At 41.8% G+C, this 17,206-nt stretch overlaps 1 protein-coding gene across 3 annotated transcripts in view; it reads right to left on the minus strand.

The window, feature by feature from the left end:
- LOC137378176 (peroxidasin homolog) overlaps positions 1-17,206 on the minus strand; it is a 272,519-nt gene that overhangs the window by 37,534 nt on the left and 217,779 nt on the right. For all 3 annotated transcript variants that reach the window (XM_068048332.1, XM_068048334.1, XM_068048333.1), the window contains 2 exons: positions 8,696-8,853; positions 1,662-3,165 (listed from right to left, as the gene is read on the minus strand). In XM_068048332.1, coding sequence (XP_067904433.1) covers positions 1,662-3,165; positions 8,696-8,853 — 1,662 coding nt within the window. The remainder of the gene's footprint in view (positions 1-1,661; positions 3,166-8,695; positions 8,854-17,206) is intronic.

A 17,206-nucleotide genomic window follows, 5' to 3' on the forward strand; every position in this document is an offset into this window, starting at 1 on the left:
ATCCATCATGGTCTCACCCCGCCCAACCTCTGCAGCCTCCTCGACATCCAAGTGGCAGCCCATATCTTCCAACCCTGTCCTTTGCATTCCACCTATGTTGACACCCTCAGCTACTTCAGTAACCCCCCCACCACCACCCACCCCCCCAAACTCCGGAAATATCTCTAGAACCTGCTACCCTCCCCCACCTTCAAACTCCTTTCCAAACCATCTATTCAATAATACCTCCAGTTATATCACCTAAATTTTCTTCAGACTTTTTATTATCGTTACAGGCACTTCATAAATGCAAGTCATGTGGCTGTTTATTTTACATAGAATCAATATAGAATGGAATCTTCTGTTATATGAATCCAAAGTTTGCATACTTAGATGGAAAATAGTGTTTCCCCAACAAAATGTAATCGTGATCCTCTAATCTCATCCCTTGGTGTGTTTTCACTATCCCCTCTGACCCCACTGTTCTGATGAAGCTCGACGGAAGTTTGAAGAACAGCACTTCATCTGATTAGGCACTTTACAGGCTTCTCGACTCAACATTGAGTTCAACAATTTCGCCACCCCCATTTTGTTTCCATTTTCTTTGCATGTTTCGGTCTTTGATTTTCTCTTGTTTCTGATTTCGGATGGCAGCTGTTCATCATTCTGCCATTCACACCTCCTCTAGACACATCTTTTGTTTCTTTACCATACCTTTGACCTTGCACCATCAACTCTTTTGTCATTTAATCTCTCCTGTCTTCCACCCTATCACAGACCTTCCCTTTTGTTCTTTCTATACCCCACCACCACCCCCACCTCCATTTCATTTGCTTAAAACTAACTAAAATGTTTCTAACTTTTCCCAGTTTTGATGAAAGGTCATTGACCTGAAATGTTAACTCTCTTTCTCGCTCCACAGATGCTACCTGACCTGCTGAGTATTTCCACAGAATTTTCTGTTTTTATTTTAGATTTCCAGTATCTGCAGTATTTTGCTATTTGATTATAAGATGTTACTAAATTAGAAGATACAATTTCAACATGATTAAAACTGCAATTGCAACTTTTGCACTCCCAGGATATTGAGACTGGTGGGATGAAGATCATGATGGGCATAATTTACACTATGACAGTTTAGGACAGGTTCAATGGACCAGCAGATCTTTTCCTATCCATTGTTTCATATGTTTGTTACTTTTAAGATTGGGCAGCTTGGGACTAGCATGAACATTGACTGAAAGGATTAGATGAATGCAGCACCCTCTGACAATTACTCTTTCACTGCCGTATTTGGTTGTGATCTCCTCTGTCTAAAGTGTAACAGATTTGGGCAGTGAAGCTCCAATTCCTGGACAACATCGATCAGTAGCAAATAAAACTGTCAACAATTTTCTCAAGTTGAATAACTGCATCCAGAAGTACAATAAAGATAACTGGATGGGAAGTGAAAGGACGCTCATGTGAGGTATTTTGTTTGGGTAGTAATACAGAAATGGGAAACTCCAATTTATATTGGACCCACGTACAATAATGCTAAATCTGATCTTACTGCTGTTGAAAGTGCCAATAGGGAAAGCCAAATTAGCTTTTTTAAAAAAAATTTAAGTTTTGTAGAATTAGGGAAACAGGATAACAAGTTATATTAGAAGAGCTGTGCATATATTTTCTTGTCTGCTTACCTTTCTAACTTTTTTCGAATCTCTGGATTCTTGATCTCATTTTTCAAATCTTCAAAATCATGAGCAGATGTGAGGTTACAGAAAACCCTGTAGTCATTGTATGGAGGTATTCCATGATCACGTCCACGCTGGATATTCATTGCTGCTAAATCCAGAGAAACAGCATGCACCATGGAGAACAACTTTTCTGTGAGCTCCAAGTTCAAAAGTTCAGTAGGAACTCTCATTTTTCCAGGAACAGCAAAAAGGCCACGAAGAAGTGGATCGATGCTGCCCTCCTGGATGAGTCTAAATGGTGAGAAGAAAGCTTTATGCAATGGAAGATGGCCTTCAGGAATTGGCTGGAAGGATTCATTCAGTCGATACAGAATTGGATTGATGAGAGTATGACCAAAGCGAAAAGCTGCAGTGGCAAAAGCATTGACAATCCCTGCATTGATATTTGGATTATAGCCCTTGTAGTCACCAAGTGTTTTCATACCAACATCTCCTAGGATCTTGGATAACCAATGTGCATATGTGATATGCTGCATTTGTGCAGCAACTATTTTGCGTGCTTCATGATAGATGGTATCACCATCCCAATGTGGATTGAGTTTCAATAGCTCTGTTGCAATACGGTTGTGTTCACGGAACCACAGTGTGTGTATTGATGTCAATGCAATGTGCTCATTGGATCTGTGATCACCTGCTAGGAAGCATGGTATAGGACTCTCATTTGTATCCCTCATACATTCTGTTGGTGGGCCTGTTGCAAAAGGCAACAAATGTTTGCCAGATTTAGGTACAACCTGACCAGCCTTTAATAAACCACGTTGATTGGTTAGATCCCTCAACTCCTGCGATTCGTGCTCTGTACTTCCATAAACATTAGAAGCATCAATATAGGATGTCAAGTGATTAATCTGTTCTCTTGGGTATACAGAATTCATTAACAAGGAGGTCATTCCACTACCGCATACGGGACTAGAACGCACAAAGAACATACATCGGCCATTCCTCACACGAGGATCGTCATCAGGAATCAAAATTGGAAAACATGGAGGATCATTAGTGCAGAATTTGTTGCATGGCTCTCCATCAGAAAACCGAGACATACTCAGCGCAGCCACCGTCAAATCCAAGTCATGATCTAGGAACTGGCCCCACTGCATTACTAGATGTGTATACTGGTCATCAGGAGTGATTGTTTCGGTACCAATCATTGTTGTGGAAACCAGGCGAGGCAAAGGAAGAGGGTGCCGGCTGTCCTCTGTGTTCGGATTGGAGCCTCTTGGAAGATTAAATCCATTTTCATACACGGGTTTCAGAAGTCTTTGAAAAGCGGTAAGCGATGCTCCCCACATTGGATGCTGCAGGTTATTGCAAGTACCATCATGTGTTCTATACTTCTGGTGAAAACAAATGTCTGTGCAGTCAGGGGAACGTCTGTGAGTAGTACATCCCGAAATATTAGCAATCATGTTAAGATACCGTGGAGAGACCAGATCATTATAGCGATAACCTAAAAATGAAGGGTCAAATAAAACAATATCAGAACCAAATGTAATAACTTAACACAGACAGTGTTTTAAATGATTATAGGTACATGGAATTCTCTCACAATATAGTATTGGTTTAATACCACGTCCACAATTCTATAGCTTGATCTTCTACAGCTGCTTTTTTTTTTAACAGGACTTAGAGAGGCTGTGTTTTGCAAGTTTTTTCTTGTTAGCGAGCTCCCTTAGTTTTGAGGTACATTTTCTGGAGCACAAGCATGTACTCAGCTGCTGCAGGATGTAGAGTCAGTTTTATTGTGCTGGTCTGGTGATATCACCAGCATACCAAAGTTAGAAGAAATTGTTTTCTTTTCTTGGACCAGTCTTCTGCACCATTACATCAAATAGATAAAAGATCACAATGGTTGCTATAGGCAATGGAGAAAAAACTGTAAGAGGAGAGTTGTATAAGGGCATTGCATTGTCTACTTATGTGGATAATTATGATTTGCCTTAACCATTAATGTTAAACCCAAGGGCCAATCAATATCTGATTTGAGGTTACCCTGTGCAAACACAATGATGGAAAGCAAAAAAGCTAATTTAACACAAAGCACACATCATCTATCAGCCCTCATACAATGTGCATTCATTTACCATTCTGATCATTTAATTTGCAGGGGTAGATAGATGAGTACAGGTAAATCTTCAGGGAAATACAATTTCCTGATCCCAAAAGATCATTGAGTAAAACAGGTTTATTCATTGGAGGAGCTGTCGAAGATAAGGGCAGTTTGGGGTGGGCAGTGTAGCCAGGGGTGGGGGGCAGATAAAGAGCACAGGATAGAGGATGCACCAGGAATTGGTTATGGGACTACGATTCTTCCAAATTTACATAATTTGCAGTGATCTGTTTATCAGGGGATTGAGATAAATAGAAAAACTGGCAAAAACTAGGGCTCTCCCATCTTAAAAGAAGGCAGCTGAAAGGGGACCTTAAGGATGTGCAGGAGGCACTAATGTCCTTTAGGGAAGGAAATCTGCCATCTTTACCTGATCTGGCCTACATGTGACTTCAGATCCACAGCAATGTGGTTCACTTTTAACTGCCCTCTACTAAAGAATAAAGCTGGATGGACCACCTGGCATCGAACTAGGCATCAGAAATGACAGCGGCACACATTGCACAGTCAACCCTGCAAAGTCCTCCTTACTAACATCTGGGGACTTGTGCCAAAGTTGGGAGAGCTGTCTCACAGACTAGTCAAGCAACACCCTGACATAGTCATACTCACCGAATGGTACCTTACAGACAATGTCCCAGACTCCTCAATCACCATCCCTGGGTATGTCTTGTCCCACTGGCAGGACAGACCCACTAGAGGTGGGGCGGTACAGTGGTATATAGTCGGGAGAGAGTTGCCCTGAGAGTCCTTAACATTGACAATGGACCCCATGAAGTCTCATGGCATCAGGCCAAACATGGGCAAGGAAACCTCCTGCTAATTACCACCTAACATCCTCTCTCAGCTGATGAATCAGTATGCTTCCACCTTGAACTCCATGGAAGAAGCACTGAGGGTAGCAAGGGCACAAAATGAATCCTGGGTGGGGGACTTCAATGCCCAACGCTAAGAGTGGCTCAGTAGTGCCACTACTGATCGAGCTGGTTGAGTCCTGAAGGATATATCTGCCAGACTGGACCTGTGGCAGGTGGTGAGGGAAGCAATAAGAGAAGAAAACTTGGTTGACCTTGCCCTCACCAATCTACCTGTCTCAGGTGCATTTGTCCATGACAGCATTGGTAGGAGTGACCACCGCACAGTCCTTGTGGAGACGAGGTCCCGTCTTCATACTGAGGATACCGTCCATTGTGTTATGTGGCAATACCACCTTGCTAAATGGGATAGATTCAGAACAAATCTAGCAGCTCAAAATGGGGCATCCATGAGGCCCTCAGCAGCAGCTGAATTGTATTCAACTACAATCTGTAACCTTATAGCTCAGCATATGCCTCACTTTACCATCAAGCCGGGAGATCAACCTTGGTTTAAAGAGCAGTGCAGGAGAGCATGCCAGGAGCAGCACCAGGCATACCTAAAAATGACGTGTCAACCTGTTGAAGCTACAACATGGGACTACATGCATGCCAAACAGCGGAAGAAGCATGTGATAGACATAGCTGTGATCCCACAACCAACGGATTAGATTAAATAGAACCATAGAAACATTACAGCACAGAAAGAGGCCATTCAGCCCATCACATCTGTGCTGGCTGAAAAAACTAGCTGCCCATTCTAATCCCACCTTCCAGCACCTGGTCCATAGCCTTGCAGGTTACAACACTTCAGGTGCAGGTCCAGGTACCTCTTAAATGAGTTGAGGGTTTCTGCCTCCACCACCGATTCGGGCAGTGAATTCCAGAACACCCTCTGGATGAAAACATTTTTCCTCATGTCCCCTCTAATCCTTCTACCAATCTGTGCCCCCTGGTAACTGACCTCTCCACTAGGGGAAACAGGTCCTTCCGGTCTACTCCATCTAGGCCGCTCATATTTTTGTACACCTCAATTAAGTCACCCTCAGCCTCCACTGTTTAAAGGAAAACAACCCTAGCCTATTCAATCTTTCCTCATAGTTACAATTTTCCAGCCCTGGCTACATTCTTGTAAATCTCCTCTGTACTCTCTCCAGAGCAATTATGTCCTTTCTGTAATGTGGTGACCAGAACTGTATGCAATCCTCCAACTGTGACCTAATCAGCATTTTATACAGTTCCAGCATTCCATCCCTGCTTTTGTATTCTACACCTTGGACAATAAAGGAAAGCATTCCATGTGCCTTCTTCACCACATTATTTACCTGTTTTGCCACCTTCAGGGACCTGTGGACATGCACTCCAAGATCTCTCACTTTCTCTACCCCTCTCAATATCCTTCCATTTATTGTGTATTCCCTTACTTTGTTTGCCCTCCCCAAATGCATTACATCACACTTCTCCAGACTGTATTCCATTTGCCAATTTTCCGCCCACTCAACCAAACCATTGATATAATTCTGGAGTTTACAGCTATCCTCCACTATCAACTACACAGCCAATTTTTATGTCATCTGCAAATTTCCCAATCATGCCTCCCACCTTTAAGCCCAAATCATTAATAAATACCACAAACAGCGAGGGACCCAACACTGAGCCCTGTGGAACGCCACTGGAAACCGCTTTCCATTCGCAAAAACATCCGTCGACCATTACCCTTTGTTTCCTGTCGCTGAGCCAATTTTGGATCCAACTTGCCACACTCCCCTGTATCCCATGGGCTTTTACTTTACTGACCAGTCTGCCAGGTGGGACCTTGTCAAATCCCTTACTAAAATCCATGTAGACAACATCCACTGCACTACCCTCATCAATCCTCCTCATTATTTCCTCAAAAAATTTAATTAAGTTAGTAAGACACGACCTTCCCTTAACAAATCCATGCTGACTATCCCTGATTAAAGCTCTGCAGTCCTGCCACATTCAGTCATGAATGGTGGCAGACAATTAAACAACTAACCAGAGGAGGAGGCTCCACCATCAACTCCATCCTCAATGAAGGGGGAAACCGAGCACATCAGTGCGAAAGACAAGGCTGAAGTATTTGCAACCATCTTCAGCCAGGATTACTGAGTGAATGATCCATCTCGGTCTCCTTCTGAAGTCACCATCATCACAGATGCCAGTCTTCAGCCAATTTTATTCACTCCACATGATATCAAGAAATGGCCAAAGGCACTGGATACAGCAAAGGCTACGGGCTCTGACAACATCCTGGCAGTAGTACTGAAGACTTGTGCTCCAGAGTTAGCCGCACCTCTAGCCAAGCTGTTCCAGTACACTACAACACTGGCAACTACCAAACAATGTGGAAAATTGTCCAGGTATGTCCTGTCCACAAAACGCAGTACAAATCCAATCGGGCCAAATACCACCCATCAGTCTAGCTCGATCATCAGCAAGGTGATCGAAGGTGTCAACAGTGCTATCAAGCAACACTTACACAGCAATAACTTGCTCACCAATGCTCAGCTTGGATTCTGTCAGGACCACTCGGCTCCAGAACTCATTACAGCCTTGGTTCAAGCATGGGCAAAAGAGCTGGATTCAAGAGCAGTATTTGACTAAATATGGCATCAAGGAGCCATAGCAAAATTGGTGTCAATGGGACTTAGGGGGAAAAACACTACGCTGCTTGGAAGATGGTTGCAATTGTTGCAAGTCCAACATCTACACCCCAGGACATCACTGCAGATGTTCCTTAGGGCAGTGTCCTGATGGCACCTTCCCTGCATCATAGCATGGACCTTTATGCTCTTCCCCACAGCGGGTTTGGAGGTAGGGAGAGCATAAAGTTGGGTGGAATAGTGGCCGGGGTGTGGGGTGGGACGGTTCCCACCACCATCCCACCTCTGCCGAAATTTAGTCCGGTGAGGGAAGGCCTGTGACTGGCCTTCCTGCCCTGCTGTCAATTGAGGCCCTTATCTGAGCAATTAACCCCCAATTAAGGGCCTTTTCCTGTCGCAGCCACAATCACCCGTGCGGCGGGCGCCCCTGTTGCTGCACGGGAAGCACGATACGAAAATCCTAATTGCTCACAGTTGTAATAGGTACAAATAACAAGAGACACAAATATTAAAATTAAGAGTAACAGGGCAAATCTTAATCCATAGGGTAACAAAATTATAAAATAAATTGCTCGAGAATGCTTTTGGAATGGACAGTATTATCAGCATAAAAAGCTAATTAGATAGGAGAGGAGCGATCAAAGAATATGGTGAAAAGGCGGGAAGTGGAATTATCGATCAAAGAGCTTTTTAGGTCTACTATCTTTTTCCTATTCCTAAATTGTTTTTTGTCTATGTTGTGTTGAATATCAGACATGTTCAATTTTAGCTTTCTTTATTTGCGTCTTTTTGCTGCCGTACTTAATTAACGTCATAACCTTTTGTTCTTTTGATGCCTTTTCATTGCCATATTGAGATGATCTTTGCAATATCAATCACTGTTTTTTCCAAACCTATTCCAAGCTTTTCAAAAATCTTTTTCCAGTCATTCAACCTGTTAACTCTGCTTGATAACACGTTGTCAGCATTTCTGGCTCTTGACATCTACCTGCTCCCTTCCCCTCCCCTCCTCATTTTGTTCAGTCCTACTAAGGATATCACTTTGCTTCCAGTTACAACTGATGGTCAATATCTGAAACATTAACTTTTCTCTTTGCAGGAACTGGCAAACCTCCCGTGTATTTCTAACATTTTATGTTTTTATTTTAAATTTTCCTTTCTACCACCTAGAGCAAAATTTCTAAGCTACCTGGAAAATGATAGGTTGAAAACGGTTTTATTGCACTATTGTTACTGTAACTCAGTTTTGGTAAAACTCCAAAAACATTGCTGCAAATTGGAAATGACACTTCATGTAATAGTATCCAAGTTACGATGCAGATGATGAACGAGTGCACAGACATTGCCACCATCACCAATTTGTTTTATAAGAAAGCTATTGCCACATACTTGTATTATTAAGGTTCACAGTTAGGCCTTGCTGAACGTGCTCCTGAATCAACTGTAGCGTTCGCTCAAAGATTTCACCCGCTCTTGCTGCTTCCACAGTATAGGGGTCACGTGGGTAACGAAATAGGGCCAGTAAGTCATTTGGGGTACGTGGGCGCCTGTCAAATACAAGTGAGAATTCAAATTCTGAAATGTTTGGCTACTGGAAAACAAAAAAGTTATTTGTAACACAGCTAAAAAGCCGTTGATACAATTCTTATATACCAGTTCATAGTATGCAGGCAGATCCTCAGCATTACCACCAACAGCAAATAGACATTCAAAGTTTGAGATTAGGTTGAGATTGTTTCAGCCCCAAGACCTCAGGCCCGTGACCAATCATCAGTTCTGTTAACGCTGTTTCTCCACAGATGCTGCCAGGCCTGCTGGGTATTTTCAGCACTTTCTGTTTTTATTTCAGATTTCCAGCTTCTGCAGTACTTTGCTTTCATTTTACCTCTGATTATTCACTTTACCAGATAAAAATGTGTGGCCAAGCACCAGTTATCCTAAGGGAAACTTCGGAGGGACCAGCTTCCAAATGGTTCCATTAATCTTATAGGTCATACCTCACACAGCCTCCACAAATTCCACCCTTCCATATCATACTGCTGGAGCAGCAGTGGCCAGAAGGACACCCTGCTACACACACTGGTCATGGCTCTGCATCCAGCCATTCTGGATAGAAGTCTAGAATAGCACTGAGATGACGACTGGTCTTGCACAGAGGATGACATCTCAGCACTTACACAGTCTGCCCACTGAAGATGATGCAACCTCCCCCACCCCCCACCAATGAATGTAACTCTTGGTACTAGCTGCATGAAGGTGCATTTCTCGGTCACCACGTGGTGAAGGGGACCCTTCCCTCAACAAAAGTGAATGAAGCACATGTGGAGGATATCCCAATTTAAACAAGCAGTGTATGGTCTCTATCTGGAACTGGAGTAATACCAAACAGTTTTCCATTCTTGGATGCTCACTCAGCATAAATTCCCACAGCAACGTCCCCACTACCGATGAAGCATAACAACCCAAAACCTAGTGGCCATTATTATACAAGGCTTTCTCTCTGTTTCCAGGCTTAACTAACCACAGACACCAGGACCAAACAAGCTGATTCAATCCTGGAAGTTCATTTTAAGAAACCTGAATACCACAATATACTTCTCTTGCATGCAGTGTGCAATCAAAACATATAATGGCTTGATAAAATGTGAAAATGTGAATGCGCTTTTTTGAGAAATTCAATTAAAAAAACAACAGTAATAAAATCTGAAGATTCATAGTATTACATTGCATCATTAAAGGAGGAAGAAAATACGACTGGGATGGGGAAGATTCATAGCTCAATTTAATCGCTAGAGTTTAAGATAGGCCAGCTGGTCTCCTTTTCCCTCATCAGTTTTTCTCTTTTTATACTCTCTTCAGCTGAAAATGTTCCTTGCTGGTGTATGGCTCCATGGAAACTGATATCCTTCAAGTACTTTGTCTAATTAGCCATTAGACATGCGTGACCAACAGTGTACATTATCAGGCTACTCAAATATAGGGGTATCACAGCTGAGCCTGATTCTGTCTTTATTCAACACCCACACATGTGGACTTCCAGCACAGTGATTCTGAACAGAAGCCCTGACCGAGCTTCCTCACTATGATTTTGTAAGCACTATTCATCGCGCCAACCGACATCAGCTAACTTACCAGAGATTAGGCATACAATCTGTTCAGTTATTCACTGGCTTGCTAAAGTCACTGCGAGAGCTACCTGTCATTGTAAACTCTTCAAAACACATTTAAAAGAAACAATCACATATAAACTGTATGAAGTATATTTTGATCACACATGTTGTATATTAATTGCGTTTAATTGCATGAAGATGGTGGGCATTAACTAGGCATTCACTTGAGCCCCTGCAAATAGATGCAGGCTAAAACTGTGGTTGTTGGTTAGGAGATGTAAGATTGTAATGTGTAACTCTATAAATAAATATAAAAGCAGGCAAGATTGGCTCCGGTTCTTCATCAGCTGGCTTTCTCGAATAGAACATGGTAGCAGAGGATAGTTGCCTAAAGGTAAAGGTTGGAAGCTAAGAAAAAAAAAATTCAGACAAAAGACTACAATCCCAGTAGCCATTATGAAAAATGGTGGAAAGCAAGTGTAAATTGTCAGGGTATGATTACACATTGATGTTCCTGGAGTCTAAACCATATGATCAGTGGAAGAATGAAGTTGTCACAGGTACATCCGACCAAAGAGGAAACAAGGTATGGGTTTGGTATTGTTATTTCCTACCAGAAGTAAAATCAGAAGTCAAGTATTTTGTGAGCTGGATGCCTGTCAGTTGGATAATGAAGGAGGTTTGGACCTTCTGTTAGAGTACTTGGATGAAATTTACAAAAATGATGATCTGTTAAATACCTATGAGGCATGGTCAGACTTTGATAGATTGCAGAAAACAGATGGTTGTTCCAAATCCTATAATCCCATGGACTTTAACCAATTGCATAAAAATCGACAAAAATTAATTTAGAGATCTTTGGATCAATACTAGCCTTTAAATTCCTGGATTGTGCTAAGGTGTCTCACATGGACAAACTCCTGGTTCTAACTGGTGTTTGTTTCTCGGAGAGGAAACCCCTGTTGGATCAGACGTCTGCTACTTTGAAAAAAATTCCTGGGAAAGGCATTCCTTCAGTCTTTATGGAACAAATGGGACAATCCGCAATGACACGAACAATAGTGGACTCAATGATTGCCAGATTTCAATATGCTCCAGATACTCGACACAGTTGTCAATGTAATTCAAGGATTAAAGCCAGGCTGAAAGTGCCTTCAGCATATCCGGCCATTACAGCAGAAGACAGATTTAGAACAGCAATAATAGGCAAATGAATCCCAGGAATGCCTAAGGAACAGTTAATAGGTGCTACAGCTGTGACTTGAAGTATCATTATGTGATCAACTGCCCAAAGTGGGGAGGCAGGGTTCTCAAAATGACACATGAAGCAGAGAATTCGAGGAAGAGGATGATAATGAATCTAAACAAATTTTACTGGTCATAAGGAGTTTCAGTTCTGTGGTGAACGTAATAGTCACAGACCCGTTTAACTGTGCAGTGCTAGATAGTGCTTGCACATCAACAGCATGTGGAACAGATTGGCTAAAATGTTACCTTGATTCACGAAGTAGTGAGGGTAGATGCGAGGTTAAGGAATATAAAAGTAAAACTTGCTTTAGTTTTGGTAATGACAACACATTGCGGGCACTAAATAGAATTGTAATTCCATGTAAAATAGTGGGACCCAGCCATTTTATCAGTACTAATGTGGTCTCTAGTGAGGTATCCATGCTGTTGGGTAAATCTTTATGAAAAAGGCACAAATGAAACTTGACATGGAGTGTGTTAAAGCAATTATTTTTGGAAAGTCAGTGGATCTGCAGTTTATCCAGTCAGGTCATTATGGTATCCCTTTAACAAAACCTGATATTTCTCATCTGAGTGTTAGATAAGTATTAATGGCATCTGTGATAAGAACCAGGGAGAAAAAAAGCAAAAGTAACAAAGACAAGATGCTCACTCTACTTGTCAAAGGTTAAAAAGCATGCTAAAATATGCAGGTGTGGTTGATAAAGAATATACAAGGATAATAGAAGAGATTAGTGAGAAGTGTGAAATCTGTCAAGAATTTGAGGACGCCACCCTGTCCTATTGTAAGCCTTCCAGTGGCACATGACTTTAATGAGGTAGTTGCTATGCAAAAGGTATGGGACAAAGACAGAAATGTTTTCGTTTTACATTTTGTACACCTGGTGACCAGATTTAGTCCTTCCACAATACTATTTAATAAGGAGAAAAGAGCTATTATAGACAAAATCATTGAGAAATTGATAGGGACCAGACTTGGGATACAAACAAAGGGCTAAATTTTATCAGTGCGCTGTGCTCCGCGGTGGTGCGCTGTGAAGTCAGCGGCCTTACGACGCGGAAGCGCCGCTGCAAAGCCTCCGTGATATTACATGCGGGAGCTCATTTAAATGGAGGGGGTGGAGCGGCTGCCCCCTCTACGTCATCGGGGGAGGTCACACTGTCTCAGACAATGGTGTCCGCTGCCACTGTGCAGGCACCAGCTCCATTTTTAAAGGGCTTCAAGCCCTTCAGGAGAAATTTAAATTTTTAAAGGTGCCGGTTCTATAAAAATTTAAATAAAGATTTGTCCACATGTGAAATCAGCTCTCCCACTCCCCCAAGCATAAATTATTGTTTTTTTTAGCCTATCCCCCCAAAATATTAGTTAACAGTAATGACTTTTCCCCACCTGAACTTTACCCCCTTTGACCCTAAACCCCTTCCCACCATCCCCACAGCTCCCCCGAGCGTCTCGCCTGGGAACTCCATACAGAGTTCCGAAGGCACGCGAGTTGTGTCCGGCGGCTGTAAAATCAGTTAATCAGCATTTTTATTACTCTCATTAAATAGTTTAATGAACGCCCCGCCATCAAGCACCGGGGGAGCCGCACCAAAGCCTTGCTGCTGCCACTAATATCCAGCAGGGCCTTCTTGGCATTGTGGGTCGTGATGGGCCGCTCCCTCTAGCACTTTACGGGACTCCTCACCTTGATCCATGATGCCGAGGGGCTGGTAAAATCCAGCCCAAAATTTTTGAATGATAATGGAGGGGAATTTGCCTATGATGGGTTCAGAGACATGTGTGAAAACATGAACATGGAAACTACAACTGGATCCTTTCGGCAATGGACTCTGTGAAAGGAATCATGTGGTGATTGATGAAATGCTACATAAAAGTTTAGCTGATCAGACTGCAAGCTGGGTGGTTCATGCAAAGAATTCACTCCAGATGGTTGAAGAATATAATCCCTATCAATTAGTTTATGAGTGAAATCCCAAATTGCCTTCTGTGCTGTGCATTAGTACCTTCTACAGCAGGAGAACTAACAATTAGTTCAATTTTTTTCTGCAAATTTAAAAGCTTTACATGCAGGGAGACGGGTTTTCATCAGGTCTGAGGTTTTGGAGAAAATTCTGAGCGCTCTGAGGCATACACAATGCAAGACAGAATTTAATCAAGAAGATTCGGTACATCACAATAGAGAGGGTCATAGGGAATGGAAAGGCCCTGGTTAAAGTAATCGATTGTGATGGTAAGACAGTACATCTGAAACATGGCAATCAAACTGTTATGGTTCATTCCTCACAATTAATTGGAATTAATTACAAAATCTCTGACTCTGAGCAGCTGATAGAAGTAAATGAGGCACCTTGTATCTCATGTGCTTTGTGATGAAGGTCCTGTGGAACAAAATGTGTTAGATCAATAGCTGAATGGTGGTGATGTGAGTGATGATGACACACAGCAAAGAACTATCACATTCAGGGCCAGTTGTCCAAAGTGGATACTCAGGTGTCATATATTTCAGAGGGGTCAAGCGAATGGAGGGATGTGCTAATTATGGGACATGCAGGAAAAGCTACCGGCAAGTTTAAATATTGGTTGAATGTTCAGGGTGATGGCCAAGAAACGATTGCATGGACTAGCAGAATGGGGTGAAAGAGTGGAAAGTAAGTTCAAGTGGGTCCAGAAGTGACTGTTACACCAGAAAATGAATACGTACTGGAGAAAGACCCTGCGATAGTGCAAGATCTCACAGTAGTAGTCCTGACAGACATAAAAGTGCAAGTAGAGGCTGTAACGTGAATAGATTACACAATGAAATAAAGGCCACAGAACAGTCTCAGAACAGAACTAGAAGCAGAAATCCTCATGATCGAGAAGTTTTGGTGGCTGCTAATAAACGTGAGGATAAACTAATGAGAGGCAAAGCAAAGGGAATTCGTTTGTGAGATTTTAGAGTTCACTCTGAGGTATTAGAAAAGGGGCAACCAGCTTTGTCACATAGGTAGATTTGTACTGAAAAAGTCCTTGCAGATGGGACTTATAAGGAGAAAGCAAGGCTAGTTGCTAGGGGTTTTGAAGAGTGACTGGGCGATACGGATGTTAGCGTGGACTCTTCCCACAGCTGGAAAAGTAATCTTGAAAATCCTTTTAGTTCTTTTGACCACATATTCAGATCAACATAAAAACTGCAGGAGAACTACAGAGTGAAGTATTTCTGAAGCTTGCCAAAGAGGCAGCAGATGCAGAAGGATAACTATGGAAACTAAACAAATGGCCTGAATGATACTTCCAGGGTGTGGTATTTTTCACTGAGATCTGTTTTGCTGAAAATAGATTGTGTTGAACTGAAAGAAGATCCCACAATGTTTTACTGGCATCATAAAGTGAAACATTCATGCATATTCATGATGCATGTTGATTATGAGATGGTACTGCAGAATTTGAAAAATTTATTACTAAGATTAGGGTAGAATTTAAAATTGAGAGTGAGGCTTGTGGGGCTTTTAAATATATTGGTTTAGATATCAAACAGAGTAGGTCTGGAATAACTTTAAATCAACAATCCTATTCAGAGAGTGTTACATCCCTGCCAATCGTGTTAGGCCATCACAGAATGATGATGTTATATCTAAAGAAGAGACAGAGCAATTGTGAAGCTTAATTGGTCAGCTAAACTAGTTGGGCACTCAGACTACACTAAATGCTAGCTTTGATGTATTGGAGTTAAGTGCTACGATGAATACCCCAAAGTAGAGAATGTTTTAAGGGCAAACGAAATATTAAAAAATTAAATCTGGAGAAATGCAGACTTATGTTTTCATTCTTAGGTGACCCAAAGAACATCAAACTAGTCATTTTTAGCAGTGTTTCACGTGCTAATCTTCCTGATGCCTATTCACGTGCAGCTAATTTCATAACGCTTCTTATGGGTGGTGTTACAACCGAGGTGGGAGGAGTGCACTGTCCTTTCTAGTTCCACTTCTCCACAGATCACAACAAATATTTTAAATGTTTACCCAGTTACCGATAGGGTCAATCATATACTCTGCTCTGTACCCCAGAATAAAATACACCAACAGGTGTCTTTAATAAACAACGAAATTTTTAGATTATAAAAAAGTACTTATCCGGTAATGGAACAACCCGCACTAACACAGATTGAAATATGAAAGTTCCCTTTTTAAATATCCCCCCCCCCCCCCCCGCGTACACGTGCACGCACGCACGGGAAAAAGATAAATTCTTTCTGTAGAGGTTTTCTTCTTTTTAACAGAAAAAGACAAAAAAAAGGAATACTTTGGCCAAATGTTTGCTAATTCTTGAATGAAAAAAAAGAGAAGATATGGAAGGATGTCAGTTGTCCCTTTTGGTCTGCTGTCTGGTATATAGAGATGGGTCACTGGGATCTTTTCAGAAGCAGTTCATTCTGGAGATGTTGAGAAATAGTCTGGTGGGCTTTCCAGGAGAAATGTGGCATCAGGGGTTTTAGTTATCACACTCTGGATTTGCAGGGTTTTTTCATAGAGGTAGAGAAGGAGGAGCTGACACATTGGATTTCTCAGGGTCTCTTAGAGAGGTGCAGGAAAGATGAGCTGGGGGTTTCTTTTGTGATGACTGAGGCGGGAGGAGTGCGCTGCTAATTCAGTTCCACTTCTCCACAGGTCACAACATGTCAATAAATTTTCCCATTTACCGAAACAGCCAATTAGAGACTCTATTTGTACCCAGAATAAAGCGCACCAACCAAGTTTCTTTAATAAATGAAATTATCGGTTTATTATAAAACCAAATCTTAACCAATAATAAAGTAAATCTATATACACGAATTGAGATAGTAAAGTGCTATATTATTATATTCTAGCCCTCACACACACCCAAAAACCAGTAAATGGGGGGAAAAAAGGGATTTTTGTTTATAGCTGTTACAAAGAAATAGAAGGAATAAAAAAAACCCTATACTGAATATGGAAGTCCATTGTATTGCCCAGGTGTCCCAACATCGAATAGTTGGCTGGCACTAGGAATTCTTCCAGGCAAGGTTGATGATACCTGAGTATCCACTTTGATCCTTGGAACTTTGGAACAGTAAGGGATCTCGGCTACCAGTGGTTCTGTAGGTTAGGTTTGCTGTCTGAGGCTGTTGGAGGGTGATTTCTATTGTTGGCTTACTTCCTCTCCTATATACTCCCATTTTCTCCTTCTGGAAGGTGGGGTGTAGGGAAATTATGATGACTTGGCTACTATGAATATGCCCCAGATTACTATTTTCCAACCATATCATTTAGTACTTTTTTAGTATGTAGTAGCATTTAGTATTAAAAAAAAACAGAAACATCTGGACTTCCAGCGATTTAAGAAAGACTATTAGACTTGTATGCCAGAGCAAGGCAGGGGACTTAAAAATCAATGCGGAAGCTCCACTTCATCTACCCAACAAAGAAACTGTTCTCTGTCATTAGTGACTCAACAGATTAGATTTATGCATTTGTTGAGTAAATAGTTTCTGGTTAAGTAAGGTCAGAATTTGTTGCTAAGTAATAAACCTAGCACCGA

Source organism: Heterodontus francisci, chromosome 16, assembly GCF_036365525.1.
Source record: "Heterodontus francisci isolate sHetFra1 chromosome 16, sHetFra1.hap1, whole genome shotgun sequence".
NCBI classification, from domain to species: Eukaryota; Metazoa; Chordata; class Chondrichthyes; order Heterodontiformes; family Heterodontidae; genus Heterodontus; species Heterodontus francisci.